The sequence below is a fragment of the Cardiocondyla obscurior genome, linkage group LG06 (genome assembly GCF_019399895.1).
Source record: "Cardiocondyla obscurior isolate alpha-2009 linkage group LG06, Cobs3.1, whole genome shotgun sequence".
In the NCBI taxonomy this organism is placed as follows: domain Eukaryota; kingdom Metazoa; phylum Arthropoda; class Insecta; order Hymenoptera; family Formicidae; genus Cardiocondyla; species Cardiocondyla obscurior.
In genome coordinates, this window is record NC_091869.1 from 3,663,078 (window position 1) to 3,690,582 (window position 27,505).

A 27,505-nucleotide genomic window follows, 5' to 3' on the forward strand; every position below is an offset into this window, starting at 1 on the left:
TATACGATGGTGGGGATACATTTTACGCACGTTGCATTGCACACCAATGACACCGAGCTAGGAGCATGTGTAATCCACCATTCTAATTTCTACCTCATGCTTTGGCATCAATACTTACTGTGCTTGATGTGCGTTTATGTATGTAAATTGTCAGCCGTTTGCTTTCGATTTTTTGTGATGTTTTGACAGTAAATATTTGCTGTGAAAAATGATACTTACAAGATGTGCCATGATGGACCAACTCATACGAAGAAGTGCTTTATCGGGAGCGGCATTAACACGCAGGTATATTTTACATATATATCAAACAAAAGTCACGTATTATTAGAAATAGTTTATTTTTATATCCGTACTGCGTTTGATTAATTTTCTTATAATTTAATTTCAATGGATTGTATGATTCCACAAGCTGTATTGAAAATGTTACCAATGTTATTTTGCTTTATCTTTTGCTGTTAGGTCGACAGCTCTTGGTACAAGTTACATCCAGTCATGCAGAGGCAAAAAAAGCGACAGCAATACAAACTTACCAGAATCATTATTTTATCCTGTGCCTGTAAAACCAAATCCAGATGATATAAATGTTGGTGCTGAATTAACTGGGTCCTCATTAAAGAAGACAGAGCTTTTAAAAATATTGAATACCTTTTCACAGAAGACTGAAATAAAAAAACTAGCTGAGCAGTATGGTTTGGATAGTAAGTAAAAAATTTAATGTGTACACATGAAGTTAAGGATTCTAATTATAATTTTGATTTTAGGCCATCTCCAGAGCCAGGCATTCATAAATTTTAAACAGTATTGTTTAGGAACAGAATCATTACCTGTGGATCTTTATGTAGTCCTAAGTGATATCTTACAAGGAGCTGGAAATGTTCATGACATATTTCCATACTTTATAAATCATGCCAAACAGATGTTTCCACATATTAATTGTTTGGATGATCTCAAAAAAATTAGTGATTTACGAAATCCTGCTTCCTGGTTAGAAAATGTAGATTTATGTAACATGAAAATTATTATAATGCATTATTACAATTATCATTATTGGAATTTAATATATATTTAATAAATTAAGGAGAACATATTTTTCACAAAATGGTAAAAGCTTTTAATACTTTTTAGGTATCCTCTGGCAAGATCAAAAAATAGAAAAATAATTTTTCACGCTGGACCAACAAATAGTGGCAAGACTTATCATGCTCTGGAAAGATTTATTACAGCACAAAGTGGGGTATATTGTGGTCCACTAAAGTTATTAGTTAGTGAGGTGTTTAATAAATGCAATGAAAGTGTTAGTATTATATTTTTATAAGATATTGTTACGCCTGTGGTGTAACAATGTTGTAAAGATAATATATTAATAATATTAATAATAATATATAACATTAATTTAGGGAACACCATGTGATTTAGTAACTGGAGAAGAACGAAGGTATGTCAAAGGCCAAAATAATGCTGCAAATCATTTATCATGTTCTGTAGAAATGGTAAATCTACAAAGTAATTGTATGTATCATTAATCCGATATCTTTAACATTAACATAAGAAGAAAATTATTAATACGATCATAATTTATTTCAGATGAAGTAGCTGTAATTGACGAAATTCAATTGGTACGTGATCTCCATAGAGGTTGGGCGTGGACGAGAGCCCTTTTAGGAATTCCTGCGGATGAAATACATTTATGTGGTGAATTTGCTGCTATAGAATTGGTACGCTAATATTTTTTTACGATTATTTATTAGGAATTATGCATAATAATTAAGTTAACAATTATTTTTATACGCAGGTAAAATCTATATGTATTTCAATGGGTGAAGATGTAGAAGTTCGTAGATATAAGCGATTAACAGAATTGAAAATAGAAAATGAAGCTGTAGAAACATTGAATAATGTTATGCCCGGAGATTGCATAGTTTGTTTTAACAAAAATGACATATATACTGTGTCGCGTTCTCTCGAGAGTAGAGGAAAGGAAGTAGCTGTAATATATGGCAGTTTACCACCAGGTACTAAACTGGCGCAAGCTGCGAAATTTAACGATCCTAAGAATTCTTGTAAAATCTTGGTAGCGACCAATGCCATTGGTATGGGATTAAATTTGTGAGTTTTATACAAATGTCTATACATTGAATTAAAAATTATATATTTATATTTTGGAATTTTAAGTGTCATTGAAAATGATTAATAAGTCGCATATTAATACAGGCATATTCGGAGAATTATATTTTATTCGTTAATTCAGCCAACATATAACGAAAAAGGTGAAAAAGAAATGAATGTTATATCTGTGTCATCGGCTCTGCAAATAGCAGGTCGTGCTGGACGTTATGGTACAGTTTGGGCAACAGTACGTATTATTTATTCTATCTTTATCAATGTAAAAGAAACAATGTACAGAAAAATTTTATGCATTAAAATATTGTTTTGCATTGCAGGGTTACGTAACGACGTTCAAACGAGAGGATCTACCGACTTTAAAGAACTTGTTGAATCAAGAGCCAGACACAATAACACAGGCTGGTCTTCAGCCAACGGCCGATCAAATCGAGCTGTATGCTTATCATTTACCAAATGCATCACTGTCAAATCTTATGGTGAGTTTCAAAATAAAAAGTATATCGAAATAAAAATAATCGTAAACGGTGACACTTATAATAATTTATTTATTTTAGGATATTTTTATATCGCTCTGCACAGTTGACAATTCTCTGTATTTTATGTGCCACTTAGATGATTTTAAATTCTTAGCTGACATGATACAACATGTTTTGCTGCCACTCCGTGCGAGATATGTATTCTGTTGCGCACCGATTAATCGGAAATCGCCATATGTGTGTACCATGTTCTTAAAGGCAAGTATTATATTATTACTGATTTTTAAAGTCGCTGAAGTACTATGAAAAAAGAATTGACGTCGATATAAAATCTGCTTTATTTTAAAATAATTTAGAGTTTTTATGTTCACATTTGGACTTCTCTTTTTTTAGTTTGCACGTCAATATAGTCAAAACGATCCAATAACATTCAACTGGTTATGTCGACATATTGGATGGCCTTTTAAACCGCCAAGAACTATTATAGATCTTGTCCACTTAGAAGGTGTTTTTGATGTATTGGATCTTTATCTATGGCTAAGGTATAACAAGATTATACTTCAATTATTATTGCGATTTCGATTTTTCTGATTTTTATATTTTTTTCATAATTTTATATTTTATAGTTACCGATTCGTGGACTTGTTCCCGGACGCTGAAACGGTTCGTGATATACAGAAAGAACTCGATGCACTCATTGAGGCCGAGATAGTTAAATTAACGAATTTATTATTAAATTCAGATGCAGGTAAATATGATTCTTTAAAATAAAATATGAGATAAAATATAACATATAATCTTCCTGTAATTCTTTTTATAATTTTAAATATGTATTGTAATATTTTATCTCGTTTCATTAGGATTAATTTTTCTAAAAAAATTAATTTATTTGTATTATTTAGGTGAAGAGACAGATAGTTTTGAGTTGCAGACACAGAAACAAAATTTTTATCGCGGTAATTGTATAAATTATGCATTAAATTTTATACAATTGCAATGTTTCAGTGCTGAATTATATAAAATATTTTCTTTCAGATTTTAAAGGAACTGGTAAACGTGTTACTGGTAAAGGCAAATTGACTGAAAGGTTAATAGCCGAAGGGCTCTTAACGCCACAGATGTTGCGTGAACTACAACTCGAATGGATTAGAACAAAAAAGAAAAAGTAATGTGCATAAAAAATATAAAAGCAAAATGTTAAACTTGATTAAATAAAATTATTACAAGTAACATAACTGTGAGTAAAAAAAAAAAAAAAAGAAAAGACAACTAGAATGTCAAAGTGTTCGAATTCAAATCGCCATCCCCGTCACCAGCGCTATCCATTTTTTATTAACAGCGGGAGGCTCGAGTTACGTATCATTCGATGGTAAAACCTCCTCAACGCAAAACTATTTCCGCAAATATATAAAAATCGCAATCGACGTCATCACGAGTTGAAAATAATCTTATCAATTTCGGGATCAACCGATTATTAATTATGAAAATCGTAGGAGGAACGACTGCGCGCGTGCTTTCTCACCTGAAGATGGCGGCGCGGTCGCCGAGGGGAAGACGATCGAGCCATAGCGGAGCCAGCAGAGGAGGACTGCCGTGAGTGGAGCAGAGTGGAGTGTCACAATCGCGTTCGAGTGCGTGCGAGACGGTGGAACAATGGTCGTACGCCGGGGTGATTTACCATATCTTGCATCCGCTATCGTCGCCGAAAGCTGCCGTGCCCTGTAAGGGCCTCAGAGCGTTGCACGCCGCGAAAAAAAGGATTGGCTTGTTTACGGCTCGTCAACGGGATGCTCGCGGCTGTCGCGGACGTGCGACACCGGGACTGGGTGTAACACGAGAGCGCAACCCACGACGCTGCGTTTCGCCGCTTCTTCTCGTGGCACACGCCTCTCCTTCTCGGGCATGTCAGCACGCTGAGAGCCAAAATGGCAGCCACATTAACCGTCGAGCAGGAACAAGTGAGTAGCCACGTCCCGAGCGCTGGACCTCTCCTCCTCGTTCGCAGGTGGGTCCTCCCTCCTCCCCCCCTTTCCCCCCGCGGTTGAGCGCCGTTCCCGTGCTGTTCGGCACGTCGCGCGCCGTCGCCATTGCCATTATCGTTATTATCATTATCGTCATCACCTTTGTCGTCATCCTCAGCATCGCCGCCGCCGTCGTCTTCTTTGAGCCTGGCTTCGAACCTCGAGGAGTACGATGGTTATAACTGGATATGGTCTACGCTTCGTGTTCGAGGATCCGAGTACCTTTCGTATTCAAGAATTCGGGTACTCCGCGTGTTTGAGGATCCCAATGTTCTTTGTACTCGCGGCCTGCGGTGACTCCTCATAGTCGGAGGCTCAAGAACACCGAATCTCCTTTGTCGGCGCGAAAACGAACCTTCTTCTGGAACGCGGAGATTATTATCTACGGGAAAATTGGATCGCAGTCGCGTCCTGGTCAAGACGGAAGATTCGTCAGCGTGTCTCGACGCTCCGGTATGCGCGAGAGTATAAACATCCACTTGCGCACGTCGTTATCTCGCGCTGGACGTCAGCGCGCGCGATAGCGATCGTAAACATGCTACGGAAATCGCTCCGGAACTCTTCCGACGTCGGCGGCGCGGGTTCGTTTCCTTATTGTTTCCACGACAAGGAGAGCGGCCGGCGCAGCCGGAAACCCGAACGCTTTGAACGTGTCGGGATGTTAATAATGGCTCGGGTTTCCGGTGGTTTCCTTTGGTACACCCACGCGGCGGCCGGCCTCGGAAATTTCGACTATTTTCAAACGGCCAGGGGCCACGCGAGTCGATATCGCCGCTCCACGCGCTCCCGCGCGTGTCCCGGCTTCCGGTCGCTTAAAAATTCACGCCAATGCGCGGTGCACGCGAGTCGCCGTGAATTCTACGTGCACAGGGCGCGGTCGAAATACGCGAGCGACGTTGAATCGTGGTAAAAACGGCCTCGGCCAGTTCCCGTCTGACGGGACGTTTACGACTTATGAGAAATCTAATCGTCGATTCTTCCCGGAACGCGATTAGGAGTGCTTACACGTAACCGATCGCCGGGGAAGTCTTGGCCGCTCGCCTAATGAGATATTAAATTGTGTAACGCTCAAATAAAGAAACGTAGCAGTGCTTCCTTGCACTGCAGTTTCTATTTGTTAAAAAACATTTTTTTTTATTTTTAGAAAATGTATCTTTATTTGAGCAAAATACTTCACATCGCTGACACGCGCTAATTGCTATCTGTGACTCTGTTTCTATAAATGTTTGACGAAATCACTGAATTATTGATCTCGCGTTGAATTTGTTGCGGAGACAAATTTAAAAACTGTTACAGAAGCAAGTTTTTCAAAGCGTACAATCGGTCGAGCGCGCTTAACCGATGACGGCGGCATATGAGCGCAATTTCCACGTTACGAACCTTCGATGCGAGCAAATTCGATTTGCAGTTCCGCCAGAGTTTCTTGGTAACGAGATTTTCCCGCGTATCGATTCGCGCCGTTCAATTTCCGTCTGCCGCGTATATATTTTTAGCAGGCACAAGCTCCCGTCGCATAGAAACAGAGTGAAATTATAATCGCGGCTCGACAAAGGCAGTCACCTCTGTTTAAGGAGATCAATCGAGCAACAGCTTCTATTAATTGATATCGATGCTCTCAACCCTTCGATGTATCCGTCTGTGTAACGTTGGAAACTTGGCGCGGCTTTTACGGGCTTGCGCGTGAAAGTGTAAATTCGCGGACTAAGGAAACGACCCTACGACCGACATTCACACTCCATTTTTATATTAAGATTGTTTTAAATATCATCTGCTTTTGGATCAATCGCAGAGTCGTATTAGCGTCTTAAAACGTTGCTTGAGATAATTTTGAAATAAGAATAGATTGTGAATATTGGTTTATGGAAGGCCCTGTGGAGGCCCTGCGTAGGGTTGTTGTTGCAGCGTTAAATTCCTCCACTCGGCTAATACCCGCGGCGGCTCGTACCAGCGTGCCGATCCCCGCCGGCTGGCACATAACGGAAATGACCGGTGGGGAGGTAGCCGGACACCGGAAGCTGTATCGGTAGTATACCCGGCGCGTGTACGTACGTGCACGCTCACGCGTCGCCGTCCACGGTCATTGCTCGTTTTAATAGCGTAAAAACGATATGTCGCCGCACCGTTTATGCGCCAGCCGTGTCGCCGATATCGACGTCGTCTTACAATCTCGCGATCTCGAATCACGACTGATAGGATGCCGATGGTTCTTCTACTTTTTTTGTTGTTTTTTTTTGTTTTTTTTTTTGTTTTAAGATCTTTGATCGAGGACTCTCCTTGCGTGAAAGAGTAAAAGCGGTATTCGACTTGAAACTCGTTGATATTATTTTTTGTCGATGAATTTTAATTGTGCGACCGTTTTTATTTTCTTTTCTTTCGACGTCAGCAGATGAGGGAACGCACGTGATACGCTCATATTTCTATTTGTAAAAGTACGACAAGGAAAGATATCCCTCGTTCTCACGTGCCTACGTCGTCGAAATTTGACCGTCGGCGGGATTACATTTCGAAATTCCTAAGTCGAGCGTTTCACTCTCTCCTTTCCTCTAGTCGCTTTTTTTTTTTTTTTTTTTCTTTCGTTTTATTACAAGGCCGTGTGCGACGAGTATTCGACGAATACTCGAAATAATATGCGCGTGTTGCGCTCGCGTCGATCGGACCGCTGATAAAGATTGCAATTCGCGATTTCCTGCCCGCCGCGTCGCGAAGCGCCGGCTTTCAAGGTTGACATTGTGTAACGATGTATGCAAGATGCTGGGCGATTGCGACCGGAATTCTGTTAGCCAATGCACGGGTCTTTACTCTGTGCCGATTTCAGCAATATGCGATAACGTATTTATAGAATAAGTACACTCTAGATTATCTTTTTCTATAGAAATTATAAAGTGGCGAAATCCATATTGTATTAGTAGAGACGTTATTAGTACGGTGGAATTATTAATTTTCGAAAGACACTCTGAAAAGTCGAGAGGTTTTAAGTTCGAATTCTAGCCGAATTGATATTTTTCGCAATAGATATATGTTTTAAAGAAATTTAATTTATTTAAATATTAAAGAATATTTAAATTAATGTAATTTATTCGTATATGAATTTAGTTTACAACTGCGTTAAAAAGCACCAATAATTTTCGGCTGCTTAGCTCGCGGACTTAAAGTACTAATCTACATTTAAATGTGATTAATAATAGTAATTATGATTAACAAATATGAAGACTTTGCTCGGGTTAAATAGGCCATCGCTTTAATTTAATATTTAACTCATACTGGTTCTCGTTACTTATATAATAAGTCATTAATATTAAAAGTATATATTTTAATATATTATTTTAATAACGGAGAGATAAAAATTACAATTTAAATTATATGAAATTACATGTATGATACTTGTTCTTTCCAGGCTACAAAGGAATTTATAGAAGCTGTGAACAGATGTAGAGCCGGTAGACGAGCTGGGCCAGTATCCTGGAGCACGGCGGTCAAATTTTTAGCGGCACGGAAGTTCGAGGTTCAGCGCGCTTTAGCTTTGTACGAGCAGCACGAAGCTACCAGGAGGAGAGAAGGATTAGCAGTCCTCTATCCCACTCAGGAACCTTTACTCAGCGAGCTATACACAGGAAAATTTACTGTTCTGGTAATATGAAAGAACTAATTTAACATAAATGCATTTCGTAGTGTTAACGCGGCTAGAAGTGTGTTAATATATAAATTATTTTAGCCATCAAGAGACGCAACAGGTGCAGCGATAGCTATTTTCACCGCGCATTTACATCTTCCGCAGAACACTACACATCAAACAACTTTACAGGTAAGTTTTACAAAGTAAATTCTCGACGTGCAAATTAAGAAGGAACTTTTAAAAAGTTATTTCTTATCGTTACAAGTATCCAATTTTCCGTCGAGAAAAAGAAACAGATCTTCGAAAATGTACGTTGCCAAAGTAACTAGTTTTCTTATCTCTTTCAGGGTGTTGTATATCAGTTGGACGCTGCCCTTGAAAGTGCAGAAACGCAGAAGCATGGACTAGTTTTTATTTATGACATGTCCGACAGCAAGTATCAAAATTTTGATTACGACCTGTCTCAGAAAATTCTGACACTTTTAAAGGTAAGTCGGTGAATGTATTTGGAACGCTTGTAGGAAATCATCGTTGGGTAACGCACGCGTGATGATAATTTTTATTATTTTTAACGAACACTGAAGTTAAATTGTTACATTTCATGGTCTGCTTTGTGCAAAATATACTGATTGAATTTTAGCAATTAAAAGTAATAAAACTTTTAATTAAAGTAATCTAGGCACATAAATAATTTAAGTATTCAAACATATAATAAAATACGAACGTAGAAAAGATAAGTTTGCCATGAGTATATGAAGAAATCTATGGAAAATTATTTGAGAAACTCACGGAAAGATGTGAATAAAAAAAGAATGGACAATCAACTACGCGTGACTTACCCAAATAATCAGGAAGCGCGAAGTTCCTCTTGTTCTCACCGAGGAGATATATAATATACGTTAAGAATTTCTCGACTTCCTATTGCAAAATTGGCGCACGAAAACCTTGTGCAAAATCTCGTGTTTTCCTTTTTTTTTTCTTCGTTTTTAAACACAGCAAATCGAATTGAACGATAAAGGAGCAATGTCATTGAATATTTTCTCTATACATTACGATTTGCGCACCGTTTTCTCTTGAAATATGCGTAATACTTTATGCGACACGATTAAGCCATGTAATGAGGCGTTCGTCGAATCGAGGCAGAGCACCACTGCCGCGTGGGGCTAGAAAGCGAGAAAAGATCGTGATTGAGAGTGAGAGGAAAGCGAGTCTTGCGGCAAATGTCCATTATGTATAACGATACACGGTCTCGTTTCTCTACTCCCGTCGACGTGACAGAGGTGCTCTGTCATGTCATGCGTAAATGTTGAACGTCACGAAAGAAAGCCGTCTTAGATTCTAGCTCGAATAGCGTTTTCCAAATTTCTATACGAATCAAATAAGCGGACTCTGCATATTTTTACGTTTCGTAAAGCGTGAATATTAGAAATTTGTGTACAATTGTCTTCGCAAAAATATGTTCTCGCGGACGTGAGAAGAGGCGCGGGCCCAATTACGGAGACTTTAGATATTCTCATACGCTTATACGAAGGTACAGACGTCGTTTTATTAGACGCTACGAATTTTAGTTCACAGGATGTTTCTTTTCGATGGTAATCACGAATTCACAAAGTGGCACGGCGTTGTACTCGCAGCCTGAATCTCTCAGATGTCTCGTTCCGGAGCGGCAGATAAGCGCGTCGGACTTTTCGTGCTCCTGGAAGAATTTCTCCAAGGAGAAGCGCAACAATTATGCGAATTACGCGAGCACAAAGTGTCACTTAGCGTCGCCTAAGTGCGTGGCCCGATTAACATTCACGTTGCGTGCAATTTCGTCCGGCGTAGAGCGGCATTACAGTTATTACCGTCGCTGAAGTTAACCCAATTAGTCATCGCCGGTCGGTCGAAATAGTCTCGGTGCGTTAACACTTTGATGCGGCCAGCCCACTTACGTAAAAAAAAAAAACGGTGTCATACGCGACGTAACCGATACACGTGACACTCCCCCCGTGTGCAGGCGTCGCTTTCATGCCGTCATTACACGAATACGTGCGACCGTGACGTCTTTTTACCCTGACTTTCACGTCATCGATTATTCCCGCATGATTTAATGACGCTTTTCCATTCTCAAAGGATAAAAATATTCCCAATCTTCGTGGCTCGCAGGAGGCTCCCCTGTAAAATTATTTTTTTCCTCCAAGAACGTCATACCTGCGTTACTTTGTTGACTGATAACACGTCATAGCTTGGCATTCTTTCCCTATTTTTTTATTTTTATTTTTGCAGACTCCTCGACAAGCTATGAGATCCGCGTTTAGCTTCGAACGCGCGGGGGATGCGCGGCTCTAAGAGCGGCGAGACGTTGCGAGAGCGTTCACGCTTGGCGAACGGTGGATTACGCGATTATGCGTCAAGGCGCGCCGAAGCGCGTAGGGTGTGACTTTCAAAGGTTTCCCGGAGGAGACTACCTAACGACGTCACATGTCGTAATCGTGGAAGAAAAAAAAAGAATATTGAATAATCCGAGGAGGCACGATCGCAGACGACTCTCCTTTTTTTATCTTTCGTCGCGAAGATATTGTCGTCGCCCGTCGCCGGGAGAGCGTGAAGCTGCGAAAGGACCTTCACGCGGGTTAATCGCATCCTAATCGCGTGGTGAACCGTACTTCCAAGGTGCCCCGCTTGGTAATGGCCTTTAAAAAGGTTTTACTGCGCGCTGACATTTGCGTCGTCCAATTATAGCCGTAATGTAACAATGAAATTTGGTAGGCGTCGCGTGCATCTTTGCATGCCGACGTGATCGTGATCAAACGCGTCTGCGATCGTTCCACTCGTAATTTTATCACGCGGATAAAGCCGCGGAGAACGTATCGAGCGTTAACGAGCGGAAGAAAAGATGATATCGCGCTGTGAAAAGAAGCGTCGCCCGATAAGAAAGATAAGAGTTGCGACTTCATTTGCGAAACGGTTAATTGTACGAAGAATTCACTTTTCTCTTATCAGCGTCTTTTTTTTTCTTTTCTTTTTCTTTTTTTTTTTTATTATAATACGATTATTCGAATAATTCTGTGAAAGCGAATAACTCTTAAAAACGATATTCGTCGGTTTAAAAATTTTGTTTTTTCCGGCAAAACGCGCATGCAATACTTGAAGATAGAAATTAAATCTTAACAAATATCAGAAGACAGTAAAATAATTTATATGAATTGTATCGAAGTCGAATGTTTCGAAATTGTCGAGTTGTTTAAAGTTAAATCGTCAGTGGTTTTTAGATCGAGTTGGAGGCGACTCGCGTGGAGGTTCCCCCGGGTTAAGCGATCCCCGCAGGCATCTGCGTGATTTTACGTTCGCGTGATTCGGTTAGAAGCACAGGCGAACGTTTCGGTACGGGCCAGCCGAATTTCCCGAGGCATCGGGGAAACTCCGGTAATCGACCGGAAGCTGCGTGGTTGAGAGTCACTGTTGAGAGGCAATACGTCATCGCGGGTACACGGCTGCTGCCGGTGGGTGAAGGGAAAGGGAGGGGGGAGACAGGACTCCCCCGAGGAGGAGAGAAAAAGCGAAAGACACTCTGGTGTAAGGGATGCCGAGAAGGGTGGCGAAAAGAAGGGGTCGTTTGCGACGGCGAGGGCGCATGCGTTCCCGCGGCGCTCCGGATAAATCGTCGGCGACGACGCCGACGTCGGTCAGTAATCGTCGTGACCCCCTTGTGGCCGGTACGTCGCATTCGGATACGGCACGGCCGACCCGATTCTGCCCTCCCTGCCCGCCGCGTCCGCTCGCGCTCCCCTCGCCCCGTTCTCACGCGTTCGATCGCGTCCTTGTTCGCGCGCGAGGCCAGGCCAAGCTCGACGTTCCGTCGCGGCGGCGACGTCGCTCTTTTCCATTCACCACGGGAACGGCCGTAGGGATACGAGACACGGCTGCTCCCGCCGCCGGTGTCGCGCTAATCTTCGCGCTATCGATTAACCAGTGCCGGCAGTGATTTCGCCTAATCGGAGATACCCCTCGCCCGGAAGACGATACTCGCGGCTCGCCGCCGACATGCCTGCGACCACCGCTGGCTGCTGCTCACGGTAAATGTCCACCCGGGGATCGATCGGGCTAGTTTGTCGCGCAACTCGCCGAAATGGTTCAAGTGATAAAAGCGAGCAAACGCGCGCGCGCGCGCGAGACTCCGCGGCTAATTCGAGACGAGACGCGCGTGGTCCTAAAATTGTAGCGCAAGCCTCGCGGAACCGACGCGATTTCTTCCCGGAACGCAATCGCGCCGCCCCGTCCTCGTTACGCGCCTCGATGACGTTTGTTGTGTACGTAGCGGCCGTGTTACGCGCCGCTGGCGACGGCGACGGTGGTGGTGGTGGTGGTGGTGGTGGCGGTGCTGCTGACGTCGTTGGCGTTACAGTACTTCCGCCCTCCGGCCCGAGGGTTAACTTACGTGGCTTCCTGCGATTTTCGGCGCGTTACGAAACGCCCGGGAACCGCGAATATTCTCCCCGCCAACTCTCGCTAGTCAGAAAAAAAAAAAAAATTCGAGAAAAACGTAATGCTTTTCTCTTCTTTTTTTTTCCCCCCTTTTTTCATTCGAGGCACTCCGATTTTCCGATAACCTGATTAAAGGGACGCGACCGCAATTTTTTTTCGCACGCAAATTTCTCCCGCGTCACCGTTTCGCGGCCTATAGTTGGCGGCGGATTCGCCAGTGCGCGATATATGGCCTGTTCTATTATTGCAATGTCTTTGAAAGGTCGAAGCGCAATCGTGCTTTTAGAAATTATTCACGCGAGATTGCGGGCCCGTGCGCGTTACCACCTGCCAGCGTTATCAAATATTTGGTGGATACTCCGATAAACAGTTTTGCATTCGACGGCGAAAAATTTATAAATCGAAGTCGATCATTAAAAGCCCTTCGGTCGGATTTGGCTCACAGCGAGTTTAAACATTTATTTCGATAATACTACGTTTTAATGTTTTATAATTATTTTCTAATTCACGTTACTGCATGTATATAAAGTATACATGTAGAACTTATAAATTTTGATTTTTAATCGTACTCTATGATTAATAAATAAATTAATGCTGATAGAATCGAAATATTTCTTCTAACTTGTAATAAAAAAAAAAAAGAAATGTCTGATGATTTTCACGTTTTGCTTGCGTTAATCTTTCAGGGTGGCTATCCGGCGAAATTAAAAAAGGTCTTGATAGTAACGGCGCCGCTGTGGTTCAAGGCGCCCTTCAAGATCCTGCGATTATTCGTTCGTGAAAAACTGAGGGACCGAGTGTTCACAGTATCTATCCCTCAGTTGACATTGCATATCCCACGAGAATCATTACCACATCGTTTAGGCGGCACGTTGGAGGTACAGCATGAAGCATGGCTGCTACATTGTCTTAAATCCATGACGAACCGAGGCGGGGGTGAACTTTGTGAGGTCAGTATCTAATACAAGTTCACATTCACCGTGTGCTGTTTTTTTCGTTTGTGTAACGCGAGTTTCAGAGTATTCGAAAAGTTTAAGAAACAAAATCATGAATCTGATTAACGTTACTCTTAATTGTGTCCGAGTTTAAAAGCACACGCCGATAAGATGCTCGATTTTTACAACAGAAGCACTTTTGTTCAACACAGCTATTGATATAGAAAGAAAATATTTTATTATTTTAATTACGTGATTAGTAGAAAGATTTTCTATTACTAATAAAATTAGAATTTTTTTTTCACATGTACCCTTACGATATTTTAGGTCACCCCAAGAGTGGGTACACCTGTATCGCCCACGGCAAACGACAACGCAGTTCATCAAAATCCGAATGGAACTACCACGCACAGTAGTTCGACTAGTCCTATAATTGATAAGAGCAAACAGGTGAAAAATGGTGTGTCGAATATCGGCGACATCGAAATCACCACAGCAAACGCTGATGCTTGGATTGGTACCGATGAGGCGCCATCCCCAGTTCAGCCTCCGTCCTCAGCCAGTTCTGGCTTTAGCGACGATGATAGTCTTCACGGGGATCCTGGGCTACAGGCTGTCACTATGGAGCAATTTATAGCAGATATACATTCACGAGGGCGCGCTGGTCTCATAGCGGAATATGCAGAAATTAGACAGAGACCACCGGACGGTTCATTTAATAATGCAAAGTGTGTAACAGCAATATTTCGCATTCGCGTGATATATTTTGTCCTACTCGAATTCATTAATATACCGTTGCGTCGTTTATTTCAGGTTAAGGTCTAATCAATCAAAGAATCGTTACACCGATGTGCTTTGTTACGATCACAGCAGAGTTTGTCTTTCACAAATAGACGGGGATGCGACGTCTGACTATATAAATGCGAATTTTGTCGACGGTTACAAGCAAAAGAATGCATTTATTAGTACTCAGGGCCCTCTTCCGAAAACCTGCGGTGATTTTTGGAGGATGATTTGGGAACAGCAAACGTTAGTCATCGTCATGACTACAAGGTATATTGTTTTACTTATAACACTTTGTGAACATAACTACATCTTGTACACTGCAGTTTCAAACAATTTTCAAATCATATTTTATAGTGAAAACTTTATACGTGACTTTCTGACATAAATATATCGTCTTTGTTTCAGAGTGGTAGAAAGAGGGCGTACAAAGTGCGCGCAGTATTGGGGTCCGGAACCAGGTGATGAAGTACAAGCGGGTGGCTTCACCGTAACCACCCTCGAAGTTGATACAAATCCAGATTACACAATATCCATGCTTCTCCTTACAAACAATAAGGTATGTATTTTGACGAATCTCTTTTCTCTCGTTTATTAAAACAATGTCGTTTTCTCATATTTTATTCATCTCATTTTAGACTGATGAAACGAGGGAAGTTTGCCATATGTTGTACACAGTGTGGCCAGATTACGGTGTTCCTCAATCGGCTAAAGCTTTACTACAGTTCTTGTCTTTAGTTAGGCAACAGCAGAGCAAGTTACTCGCTAGTAGAGGAGACACATGGGCCGGACATCCTCGAGGACCACCTATAGTTGTACATTGCAGCGCTGGCATCGGAAGAACAGGTAGACAGATGTTTCTTTCACAACAAAAATTATAATTCAATAGGCGATACTTTCTCGAGATGTAAAAATTTAGGCACAAAATATCAAAGTGTATTAAATTGGCTGGGTTCCAGGCACATTTTGCACCTTAGACATTTGCATATCGCGTCTGGAGGACACTGGAACCGTAGACATACGAGGAACTGTCGAGAAAATCCGAGCACAGAGGGCCTACAGTATTCAAATGCCAGATCAGTACGTCTTTTGCCACCGTGCTTTGGCGGAATACGCACTTTCCAAAGGAATGCTTAGTCCGCAGCATCTCTCCATGTTACCTCCACCGATTGAAGAGGATTCTGATTAAAAGAGTAATGAGTTCTGCTATTATATACCGGATTGATGTTCTTCCCGACTATGCGTATATATACATATACTATCCTTAAAATAGCCTATTTCTACCTTAAACGACTGAAAGTTATTTTTTGCTATCGTATCCATCGATGTAACGATTAAACTTCTCACTATTACGTCAGTCTTAAATTTCCTATGAAGCCGGATTGATCGTTTTCTTTCAATGTCAAATAAGCGAACACAGAATATTTTATATTTTTGTTCTTTCGTGTTCTGGCAAATTTTACATAAAAGTGCATTAAAGCGCACTCAAAGATGAATATTTTATTAGTAAAAAAATATCTGATACAACATACATTTTATGGATCCTATTTTAACTCTCTCAAATATAAATTACAAATTTTTTGGGATTTAAGTTGTTAACGAAAGAGATCTAATTACAAAATTAAAAAGTTATAATTACTACGTAGTCTAAATATTTTAATTTATTATATTTATTATATTTGTAATACATGATCTTGATTTATTGCCTATCTATTCAATGATCCAAATTGGGACCTCTTCATAAGAGATTGCAAGACCAACATTTATTTTTTGGGAGTAGATTTCTACCTACCTCCCAATTTTTAAACTGGATCCCTGTAAGTCCGCGATATCATGGATTTTATAAACTACACTGTTAGAACAGTAAGGTCTCACTTTCCTCTGCGTTGCGTATGCCACTTGTTGGTTATTTTTATTTATAGTATATATAGATATAAAATGAATACGCTTATAAAAAAAGTTCTTACGTAAAGCCACATCATCTCATCGATAAATCGTAATTTCCTATTTTTGCAACAATGTACGTGTGAGAGATTTAAACCATTTGAGAGAGTTGAATTAACGATCTTACTAAAAGAGAAGAAAATCGATATATATATAAATAAATTTAAAAAAAATATATATAACTTAAGAATATATGAAAAATATAAATGTGATTATATACATGATACAGTTCACAAATTATTACAAATGTGGTTTGACAATGTCCATAGCCACAATTATTTAAGATTTTAAAATCTAGAAATATTACAACTTACGATAAAACGGCTTCTGCCTTACGGAAATGTAGATTATTTTAGAAACTAAACCAACTGTATCGATAATGTTTTTGGGCAACCAAAGATTATCTGCTGCACAAATTTAGACAAAAATTTTCAACGTACGTAAAAAAAATTTGGTTATATATACAATCGCGTGGGAAAAATTCGTTTTACAGGGATTAACAATCAGGGATCATTGTAGATTAAATAATTTCCGACGCGACAAAAAACGACGAAGCCTAATAAGTGCAAGGCTTTAAAAATTAAATTAAGCCTTTACTTTAGTCAAGTAAATTTCGAGTTTATCTGATAATTATATGTACGCATATACGTATATGTTTAAGTACACATATACAGATACGTATACATATAGTTAATTATATATATATATATATATATATATATATATATATATATATATATATATATATATATATATATATACATACACGCTTCATTATGAAAATCGTAACAATTAAAAGTCGTATATACTTACAAGCATCAAACATTTGAGAAAATTAAAAAATCTTGGTATAAAGAAATCTTAATGCATTAATGCCTATGTAAATTTTCTTTTTATTAATTGCTATAATTTAATCATTAAAAAATCCAATTAACGGAAAACGAAGAAAAAAAAAACAAGTCAAACATGCTAGGCGATACATGATTAAAATATTAATTGATTTTGTATGTAATTTGCGAAATATAATTCTTCAGATATATTTCATATCTCCAAAGTATTACGGATCTTTGATTCTGTACGATGCTTTGTTCTAGTAATGTGACCAGATAAAACATATTTCAAATTATCGTTCCGGTGAAATCTCTTTGCGTTTCGATCATTATAAATTTTAATACGTGTAACCTTGGAATATATATTTAAAATCGTGTCCAATCTGTGTTACTCGTATCCAAATAAGTATTCAAATCGTTTATCCGTCGAATGTGTGCGAGACCTCTGCAAGAAAGCTGCGATGTGAGAGTTAACGAGTCTTCTTGCATTGGTCGCTTGATGTTTGATAAATTACGAACTTTATCGTGGGCTATTATGATATTAGTATTGTAAAGCATTGTGATAGTCGGTAGAAGTTTCCGAAAATTCGTATCTCTATTCTTCCAAGTACTGCCATTGCCAATTACGCTAATTTCTATTTCTAATCACGCTGAGCTAAATTCTTCGCGGCATAATCACAGTACGGCCAAACCGCCGTACGCATATACATATTATATATATATATATATATATATATATATATATATATAAATTTACTAACTGATTTGTAATAATTTATTAATATTGCGTTAAGACATGATATATATAGCGACGTAATTTTTATCAGAGCGATTACATGTGCAGGATACGGAGTTCCTTGAATAGGAACTTTTTGTTTTCACGTGCAAGGTACTCTGAGATAATGTGCTTTAACGCGTTGCAGTGAAAAAAATATTCACAGGAAATCGATCATGAATCACTTGCATTTGGTTTTTTGCAAAATTTTGCCGCTGTAACGTTACGTAGAATCGTTTTCTAAGTACCCTGTGCGATTCTAGTTTCCACGCAGAGCGTCGTCTGAGATTTAATTTCGGCGGAATTATAATGAACGAACTGTTGAAAACTTTTTCGAATTTTATACGAAACATAGGCGCTGTTGTACCGCAAGGAACGCTTAGTCACGTTTAAATAAGTTGAACGTAATATTTATAAGTTCCTCCTACCCTTAGGTTACCTACGAAGGGCATACTACCGATATTAACTACGTTTACGTAATCTGTCATTGTAATCAGCATTATCCGTTTTGTATTTATCGTAGCTATTTATTGTGTCAATTGGTTTAAATCTCCATGTGATGTATATATACGCACATAATGTATCATTTCTCAATTTCCATTCTTAACAGTGGCATTCGTTTAGCGTTCTTTCGTCTCTGGGGGAGGAATCTTTTTGTACGAAGGGCGAAAAAGTAAAAAATTCGATTTGACGTCTCGATTAAGTGTGAATGTACCGTGCGATTTTATATCTATTTTTTGCGCTATAGTTTTTCACAGCGGACTCGCGGATATAATAACGAACGATTAATTAGCGCAAAGTAAAACCAAGTGTAATTGTATTGTAATAACGCGAACGCATTCAAGTGCGCGTGTTAAGCTTTGGAACTGAGGGTAGGTAGTCTAAAATAATCGACTCAACAACAGTATTATACCTCATTAAATGTTCGCGATTCATCTCTCTCCTCGCCAAATCAACCTTCTTTGCCGGCGTATAAGTGCGTTGGACAGTTGCGACTTACGGTCCATCCTTCTCTTTGAATGCAAATGGATGAGAACACAAAAAAAAAAAAAAAAAAAAAAAAAAAAAAAAAAAACGACGTGACTTAATATTTATCAATAAAATCTAAGTAAAAAACAGAGAGGACACTAATGTCCCCTGAGAACTGGCTGTTCCAACTTCCTGGCAAATTCGTCTATCAGTTAAACATATGAAGAATAGATATATGATTATCTGATAGACAAATTTACCTGAAAGTTGAAACAACCTACCCTAGGACAACACTTATGCTAATGATAATAATGTACAAATTATTCTGGGAAGTGGACTGTAATTCACAAACTTCTGATATACTTTCATTCCTTCGACTTTTTAAGTTGTGAACTTGTACCATTGTTGTTACGTCTCGCGATTCGTTTTTGGTAATTCGCACCTGTAACGTATTCGCTATTTGTAGATCTTGAAGATTCGTCACCAATGTCACAACACATTTCTATATTTAATGAAGGTGGTTGATATAATCGACTAATTATTTAAACTCGATAGGCGCCCACGACACTTTTGTATAACAATTATAATACGATAAAGCGATACGCGCAAAATGAAAGAAAGCTGCAAAGAAACCAACATTTTATGTGTATATCTGGTGTACGCGACACGTGTCATAATAATTAAGATTCTCACGAGATAAAGAAAAAGATTGTTAAAATATTACGAAAATGGAGAAAGTAAAGCAGCGAAGGAAAGAAAAAGAAAAAGAAAAAAAAAATGTATATAGAAAGGATATGACTTTAAATTACTATCGCACATATGATTGTATCTAATTAATAATTATTTAATATATTGCAAATATAAATGGTACAAAACTTTGTGTTTTATTTAGATTGTTTTTCAATTTAATAAGAATGCGCGAGACGTCATTTAAGGTTGTGCATTACAAATAAAAGGTATACTTTACCTTCCTTTCGCACTTGGTCACCGTCTCATACGTGTCAACGTGTCATCGTATATGGTCAGACGGTCGAAGATTTCGGTAGTATAACTGAACAATAAATCACATTCTAAGATAAAACTAATTAAAATAAAATACGGCAAAATAAAAGAAAAATAAAATTAAGCAAAGTATGGCAAAATAAAAAGAGAATTTATTAAATAATAACACGCCAGAGTGCACAATCCAAGTCGACTGACTCGACTCTGGCCCGATTTTAATCCTCGATGGGAACCTTACCGTTTTTATTTCATTGTAATTGAGGATTAAATCTTGATTTATTTGAAGAGAAGCCGCTCGCAAAACGAGAACGCGAGCGGATAAGAGGCGCGCAATGATGAACACAGGCGTTTTCGTAATATAAACATTTTTTTCTTATTCAAACGTATGGTTCTTACATTTACACAGTACAAAAAATTATACTCAGACCTGCCGGCCCGCGGTTCATAATTGCTATGACTGGGGGCGGCCGATGGTTGCAGGAGGGGACGCAGGGGGAGGAAAGGGGTGGGTAGAACTCTTTCATCTCCTTGTTCTTTTTTTCTCGTACTCTCTTTCTTTCTCTCTCTCTCTCTCTCGGGGGAGGGTGGATCTACATACATCTGGAGGTCGCAGGTCTGTACATTATTTTAGATATCGTTCATTCCACTCCGCCCCCAATACACGGCCCCTCGTTCTTTCATTCTGTCGCATTTTCACTGGACCATCACGCACACGTACATACTATCAGTTACACTCGTTTATTCTCTCTTCGGTTCACTCACGCACACACTTCCTTTCTCGTTTCTTCGTTTATCCACGCGTTACTTTTCCGGTAATTCTTTTTTCTCGTTCTTTTTTTTTCTTCTTTTCCCTTTTAATTGCCCGTTTTCGCCAGAGCGGATCAACTTCAATACCAGTTCAATTTATTTTCTATATTTCTTTTAATTTTAAAATAAAATAAAAAGAAAAGAAAAGACAGAAGGTAAATTGAACTGAGATTGAGTTCGATCTATACTGGTGAAAGTAGACATCCCTCATTTACACTCGTTCACGATTATCGTGCTCTCAATATTCAGCAACATTTAAATATCGTATTTTCCGTAATAGTTAAACGTAATAATGATAATATATAATAATTATAATAATGGTATAATAAACTATCTACCTACGCGTGTAAGGTGTATCTTCTCGTGTTTCGTCGTAAAGGTTTGCGTACCTCCCTATCGTTACGAGCCCTAAACACTCTTCTCGTCATCGTATTTATATCTGTATACATATACGGATGTATATAAATGTATGTACATATACACGTAGCAAGAGAACAAACAATAGCGTCTCGTTTTGCAGCAATAATACACAGAAATACGTCTTCCTAAAACTTTATACAACACCGCCGCTGTGGAGTTAGTACTTTTGCTTTGCTTGTAGCTTATATAATTCCCACAATCATTACCTATCAACACTAAGATAGTTTAAAAATTTACTCGTTAAATATTAATCAAGTCGTTGTATGCTAGACGAATGTTGAGATCAAAGAAATTGCGGATTCCAGGATGTCAGTGATCGTTTTTTTTTTCTTCTATTTATTCTTTTTTTTTTCTCTTTCTCCCTCTCTCTCTTTCGTTCGGTCTTTCCTTACTTTTTTAATTACATAGCTGTGCTTGATAATTACTCGTTTATAATTAACTGACGATCGGCTGCCGCGAGAATGGCGCGCGACGACGTTACGCTCGACTCGAGAGCTGCTGCATCTTGCATTTGTCGCACATATTACGAGTATGAACATTGATATCGAAAAACTTTCATGTACATATACGTTTGCTCATGCAACGTTAAAGAAATCTCGGCGAAGGTAAAAGAGATAGGAGCGACAGCAGTTTTCGAATCGTCAGTGACAGTGCGAATAGCGAAGTACCTCGTCGTTCGCGTGAATTATCACGAAATGATGGGAACTCGACCCTGTCATCTCTGCGAATTCTGCGTGACTAATTAGTTTTCTTTCTTCCTCCATTCCTCTTTTCTACCTATGCATACACAAATACAATACAACGCGCGCGTACTCAGTATCCCCACAACAAAATTCAACATTGGCACTTCAAAAGTCGTCCATTTCTTTCTTTTTTTTTCTCCTTTTTTCCTTTAAAATGTTACTGCAAATAATTCTACATTTAGCGCGTCTCGGTTTACAATTACATTGTCGCTGTCTTTTCGTTTTATCGTCTAACGCAGACGGTTTGTATACGCTTTGACAAAAATAACACGCTCGTTAGTACTGCCCGTCCGTTACACGCCGGGTAGTCACTGAGTTACGACAACAATGAAACGATTGAACGATACTTCACATCCGCCGTTACATCTCGAAAAAGTTAACATCTGACGAATTTTTCTTTTCTTCGCACTGTTTTTTTTTTTTTTTTTTTTTTTTGTTCTGATGCCTTACACTCGAAGTGATATACAAAATTTGTAGCACCCCATCGCTCGCATAACCGATACATACGTCGCTAGAGTAACACAATGCATCTTTACGAGAACGTTTGTTCTACGAACAATACAAAATATCTACTTGAACAAGGAAAAAGGAGAAACGTCTGTTTCTTCCATTGTCGTCGAACCGATTTAGTTAGGCAGTGTTTTTATTCTTTACGCCCTTGTCGCGTGAAACATAGAAGACGTGAACGCGAATACGTATCGGCTCTCTAGCCGGGGTTTCTGATGAAATACCGAAAAGCACCAGATCATCATAGCAGACGATTACATGGATCCGCAGTTATCGCTGATCCAGCTAATAATTTATAGTCACACCTAATTGCACAAAGGTACTTCTAGATGAACCCCCCTTTCTCTCCCTCTTCTCTGGTAGTTGCTAGCAAAATTATTACATAATATTTCAATTATCTACATTTATATAGTATAGACAAGTGTACATGTAATATGTGTGCGTGTATGTCTTTCACGTGTGTATGTATGAGTGTGTATTGGATACAGGCACGATATAATTAATTACAAATAATGTATACGATCCAAAGTCCTTCTGGTATCACAATAGTAATGGACGCGGCATTTTACTTATGCGCGACCCGAGTTACGATTTTCCTTTCACTCGTAATAGAGCTCGTCGGACTTGCATGTCCGCGGGTATCTTTTCTCGGGGAAAAAATGGGAGAGCAGAAAAGAATTGTATATAAGGAAATTCGAATGAAATAACATACAACTAATGTCCATTGGCTCAGCCAACTGCAAATCAAAATTCTCCGATTTAAACCATTATATTCCTCACAAATATCACAACAAATTCTTGTACCTTCGCAATATGTTTGCGGCAAGGTAGGGTCTTCTGCAGATTCTTCCGGTCGTGCCAGCTTCGCTGTCCGGGAGCACTGACTGCGTCGTACAGACGACGAAACCCAATCAAGGGGATTATCAATCGGATTTACAACCGTGAGGGAAGAACTTAGGGTTAAGTTTCCTCCTTTATTTTCGTCTCAGCCTTGGTGAGCTTCGTATTTTCCTCTTTAACATTGGCTAAAACGGTCAGAGAGTCTTTTACTGCGTGGTAAATAATGTTCTTGATCTGTAATTTATCTTCGTGATTGGTATGGGTGTCGGACAATGCACGGAATTCCTGGGTTAGATGAAAGCAATGTGAAACGTTCTCTGGCGACACAAAGTCCTCAGCCACCTTTATACAATTTTGGAGATTGCGGACTTGATGCGGCGCGCCGGCTGGTACAAATACCGCATCGCCTAGACACTGAACAATTGCGTACCTGCAATTAAAATAAAATATCACAAACATTGTCTTAAACAGTATTTTAATAAAACTGTTACGAACAGTTTTCTCTCTCAAAAACATCTATAAAGAATTATTTGAACAAGTGTAAAAAATAAAGCTTACCCTTCAACACCATATTCTCGATATAATCGTTCTCGCAATGGTCCATCCAAGTAACAACTCTGATCGTGTATGGGATCGTGATGAGGCTCCAAACGAGCTCCGCGTTCTAAGGCAACAGCATTCAGTAGATCTCGAATTTTGTCCGCATCACGTGCTGCGTAAATATGCCACAAAGCACCAGGTTTCTCTTTTTCATCGCGAGCACGTCGACGCGTCAGAATATCACAGCCTGCTTCGTCTATTGCTCTCATTGCCTCTGTTCTAGCTGTAATTTAAATATTTTAATCATTAATATTCAGTCAGTTATTGTTTCAACGACGCAAACAAATTCAATCTCGCTTACGAGTAAAGATCACATATACAATACGTACCTTTGACACTTTCCTCGCTATTAACATCCTTTGGCATTCCTACATATACCATAACGTTTACGGCATCCGAGATATCGAGGTGAAGATTAGTCGTGCCTTTGTTGGAATGAAGAGCAGAACCATAAGCGTTATACATTTTCGGACCTAAATCTGGTCTCACGAAGCAACTAGGTAGACGACTCGCTAAATTCAGCCTGCCGTTCCTATGCGTGTATTCGGACAATGGAAGAACCTTCATCAGATCCGTGAATCTCGATGGCAATAGTTCGGCAAAGTCCTCACCGGGTGGCCAGTCTTTCAATTTTAGCAGCATGGGATTTCCTCGCTCATCCTTGAGTCGTTTGGAATAATATTCAAATCCTTCCCAGAACTTACGCATCGGTTGATTTGGTACTAGATTGCCGGTCATGCAATTAACAAGATCGTTCTTTTCGTCGCCAAAGTCGCGGGCGAACGAATCGGGATGCCAGAGATTCATATCCAAAGCCTTAGCGACATCTGACACGATTACTGGCTGTCCTCGTTTCCATTGATCTTGGAATATTCTATAGTTATTCGGATTATTTGGGTCAATTAACCTCAGCAGTTTACCGTCGCAGAGCCAGGAATGCGGTACATCCGGATAAAGACTCTGACTTTCCGTCCCGGTCATAATTCTGATCGGTAACGGCTCGCGACCGCGCTGCGTCCACTTGTAGCGTCGCACGAAGTGTTTCAATTCTCGCGGTTTTTCGTCGTCCATGCCGCTATCCTTTTCCTTCTTTACGCTGTGCTCAATCACACTAGATATCACTTCATCGAGCGTGTCCATTTTCGACTTTTTGCCGGATTTGGCGACGTTGTTCTGCGCGGCATTGTTTACGGTGCCGCTCGAATTATTCGTGGGCGAATTCGATCTGGATCCACCGCTGCCATTTGATTTATGCGACGGTCGTATGAGCAATTCCCGCAATGTTGAGTAATTACCCTCGCGATCATCGTCCGAGTCCGAGCTCGAACCACTATCGTTCTTGTCCTGATTCTGCAGCGCTACATCCGCCAGCCAGTTCAGCGGTGAGTTTTTATCCTCGCCGTTCGTTTTATTCTCCGATGCGCCGTTAGATTCATTTATCTTCTTCTCTTCCTTTATCTCTTGCTTAACGTTTCCGTTGAGAACGGGCACCGAGTCGCCTTTAATCAGATTTCGAAGAATTTCGTTCGGCTGCGACGTGATTACGAGAGAACAAGCACAGTGCTGCGGGATTCCCCATTCAGCGCGACACTCGTGCAGACGCTGACCTAGTCGTAGAAGACTGTCGCCGGCGATGATCTGCGTAAGCATGAGCCGTTCTGGTTCGTGCACCTGCCTATTCGTGCATAAAAGCCACGAAAAGTCGTCCCTGTCCTTTCCACTTTCACCCCAGATTTTAACTGTGCCATTTTTACGTCCCTAAATATTAATATATTTTATTAATAAATTATCTTTTTGAAACGAGAAAAGAACAATGATAAAATATTCAATATGAATGTCAGTGTTAAAAAGCTCAAAGTGTTATAATAATATATCACGCAGTATCAATTAAATTATTGTCATCATGTAAGTTTTAATGATTAACTGAAAAGTATATGTGGTGCACATTGAACTTACCTTGTAACAATCGATGCACACGACGAACCCGCATTTACCACAAGCCCAGTGATAATTGAACAAGGTGGTCTCGCACACGTCGCACATCTCTCGAACACCTTGGATCACTCGTTTCCACGCTACTGTTCCGTCTACAACCCCCGAACTCGCTGTCAAAAGGTAATCATAATCGATGCGCAAAGCGTTAAAACATGCGAACAAAAAAAAATGACGCAAGCAACCATGCAGCCTAATTGAAATAATTTACTATTTTGTAAAATGCTAAATTGTATTAAATATTATCTGTGTGTGCTATTCTTTGACTGTTATGTACAAGGAAGAAAAATCAATATGAATGCTAGGAAGAAAAACTGGAGCGAAAGATGAGACATATTGACAATGATATTAATTTGAATTAATTCGAATCTTATTAATACATGCGTCACATATTTATTTTAATTACATGTATGATATGTGCATTAATTAAAATGAAAAATATGTGGACGGTCAGTTTCTAAAAAATATGATATAAAAACGAACAAAAGTTTACCTTCGGCCATGTGTTCCTGAAGAGCGTCCTTTTCCTGATGTAACAGATCACAGAATTGATCGCCGACTTGTCGAAGCAGCCGATGGGCCGTTTCCAAGTCTAGATCTTCTCGGTCCCCTTTGTCCTTTTCATTTTTCTCGGATTTGTCGTCCTTTCCTGTCGCCTCTTGGTTATCTTTTCCTGGCAACCATAATCGTAGGTCATCCTGTAACATTGTAACAGTTCTCACATGAGAAACACGCGTCTCGAATCAAAAGGCTATTCGTCTCAATATAGCTTTTATTACGGCGTTATTACGACAAGCGTACGCGTCAATCGTTTTTAATAATCAATATAATTTACCTCGGACGCGTCTTTGTGCGGATCGCTGAATCCTGCTATGGCTAGCTGTCCATTTTTGGTGTAACGCAGTCTGCGAAACGCGTAGAATCTGCAGAAGATATTTTGGGAAAGGTTTTTGGAGCGCTGATTCGGTGTCCATCGGCACTCGCGACATTTGGCCAATTTCGGAGCCACCTCGAAGCAGGCGCCGTCCTGCAGCCAACTCTCGCCGGTCTTCTTCAATTGCGATATTGGCGGCTTACGAAAGGGATCACCCCGCCCACCGCTGCCACCCGGGCCATTATTACCGCCGCTTGTACTGTCGTCTCTGCGTTCTTTTTTTTGACGGGGTTGTTGATCCTCGCCCCCCACTTCGTTGCTCTTTGTAGTCTTTGGTCTCCTACCACGTTTCCTAGGTTCCTTATTATTTCCTGCACAACACACCGTGTCCCTCGCTTCGTCAGAAAGTCTGTTATTACCCTAATTTATATGCAATCTCGTTACTAAATAAATTCAGTGTTAAAAAGCTCATAAAACTAATATATCATAATATTATCAATTGTATTATATTGTCATCATGTACAAAGTATAAAAACATAATGTATGGGCGTCTCTCAATATAACGATATTATTAGGAAACCAGGGTAAGTGCGTGAGACCGAAAAATTGAAGTGGCAAACTTGAGAAAAAAAAAAATTAATAAATAAATAAAAATTAAAAAAGTATTCAAATATCCAAGAGCTACAAATCTTTTTTATTAACAATGAGAAGTGGACTTTCGCGAGCTAAGTGCGACTCAAATTTGTGACTCTCGATTCTCTCTCTAGAGAAAAAGAGAGAGAAAGA

At 39.7% G+C, this 27,505-nt stretch overlaps 3 protein-coding genes and 1 long non-coding RNA gene across 9 annotated transcripts in view; 2 read left to right on the forward strand and 2 right to left on the reverse strand.

The window, feature by feature from the left end:
* Suv3 (Suv3 helicase) lies at positions 1 to 3,869 on the forward strand. Its single transcript, XM_070658634.1, has 14 exons — positions 1 to 285; positions 460 to 698; positions 762 to 984; positions 1,126 to 1,294; positions 1,398 to 1,509; positions 1,585 to 1,715; positions 1,793 to 2,106; positions 2,212 to 2,353; positions 2,442 to 2,600; positions 2,679 to 2,858; positions 2,994 to 3,142; positions 3,227 to 3,348; positions 3,503 to 3,556; positions 3,636 to 3,869. Exons 1-14 carry the CDS (start codon positions 209 to 211, stop codon positions 3,767 to 3,769), a joined length of 2,205 nt encoding a protein of 734 aa, XP_070514735.1. The 5' UTR covers positions 1 to 208; the 3' UTR covers positions 3,770 to 3,869.
* LOC139103708 (uncharacterized) lies at positions 1,454 to 4,256 on the reverse strand. Its single transcript, XR_011545944.1, has 2 exons — positions 4,123 to 4,256; positions 1,454 to 1,668 (listed from the first exon to the last, which is right to left on the reverse strand). It is a non-coding gene; the product is annotated as an uncharacterized lncRNA (long non-coding RNA).
* Ptpmeg2 (Protein tyrosine phosphatase Meg2) lies at positions 4,205 to 22,501 on the forward strand. 2 transcript variants are annotated; one of them, XM_070658635.1, is made up of 10 exons: positions 4,205 to 4,558; positions 8,016 to 8,249; positions 8,334 to 8,423; positions 8,582 to 8,722; positions 13,385 to 13,648; positions 13,961 to 14,361; positions 14,447 to 14,686; positions 14,825 to 14,975; positions 15,055 to 15,262; positions 15,376 to 22,501. In XM_070658635.1, the coding sequence occupies exons 1-10, from the start codon at positions 4,526 to 4,528 to the stop codon at positions 15,603 to 15,605; spliced, it is 1,992 nt and encodes a 663-aa protein (XP_070514736.1). In that variant the 5' UTR covers positions 4,205 to 4,525; the 3' UTR covers positions 15,606 to 22,501. The 2 variants fall into 2 exon arrangements, with proteins under 2 accessions (XP_070514736.1, XP_070514738.1); XM_070658637.1 differs by lacking the exon at positions 4,205 to 4,558 and adding an exon at positions 4,961 to 5,074.
* The window catches only part of Kdm3 (Lysine demethylase 3), a 244,332-nt gene continuing 238,357 nt past the window's right edge, over positions 21,531 to 27,505 (reverse strand). For 4 of the 5 annotated variants that reach the window (XM_070658629.1, XM_070658632.1, XM_070658631.1 and 1 more), the window contains 6 exons: positions 26,681 to 27,090; positions 26,339 to 26,543; positions 25,810 to 25,958; positions 24,183 to 25,611; positions 23,812 to 24,076; positions 21,531 to 23,683 (listed from right to left, as the gene is read on the reverse strand). In XM_070658629.1, the coding sequence (XP_070514730.1) occupies positions 23,374 to 23,683; positions 23,812 to 24,076; positions 24,183 to 25,611; positions 25,810 to 25,958; positions 26,339 to 26,543; positions 26,681 to 27,090 (2,768 nt within the window). In that variant the 3' untranslated portion in view covers positions 21,531 to 23,373. The remainder of the gene's footprint in view (positions 23,684 to 23,811; positions 24,077 to 24,182; positions 25,612 to 25,809; positions 25,959 to 26,338; positions 26,544 to 26,680; positions 27,091 to 27,505) is intronic. The other variant, XM_070658630.1, reaches the window with a different exon arrangement.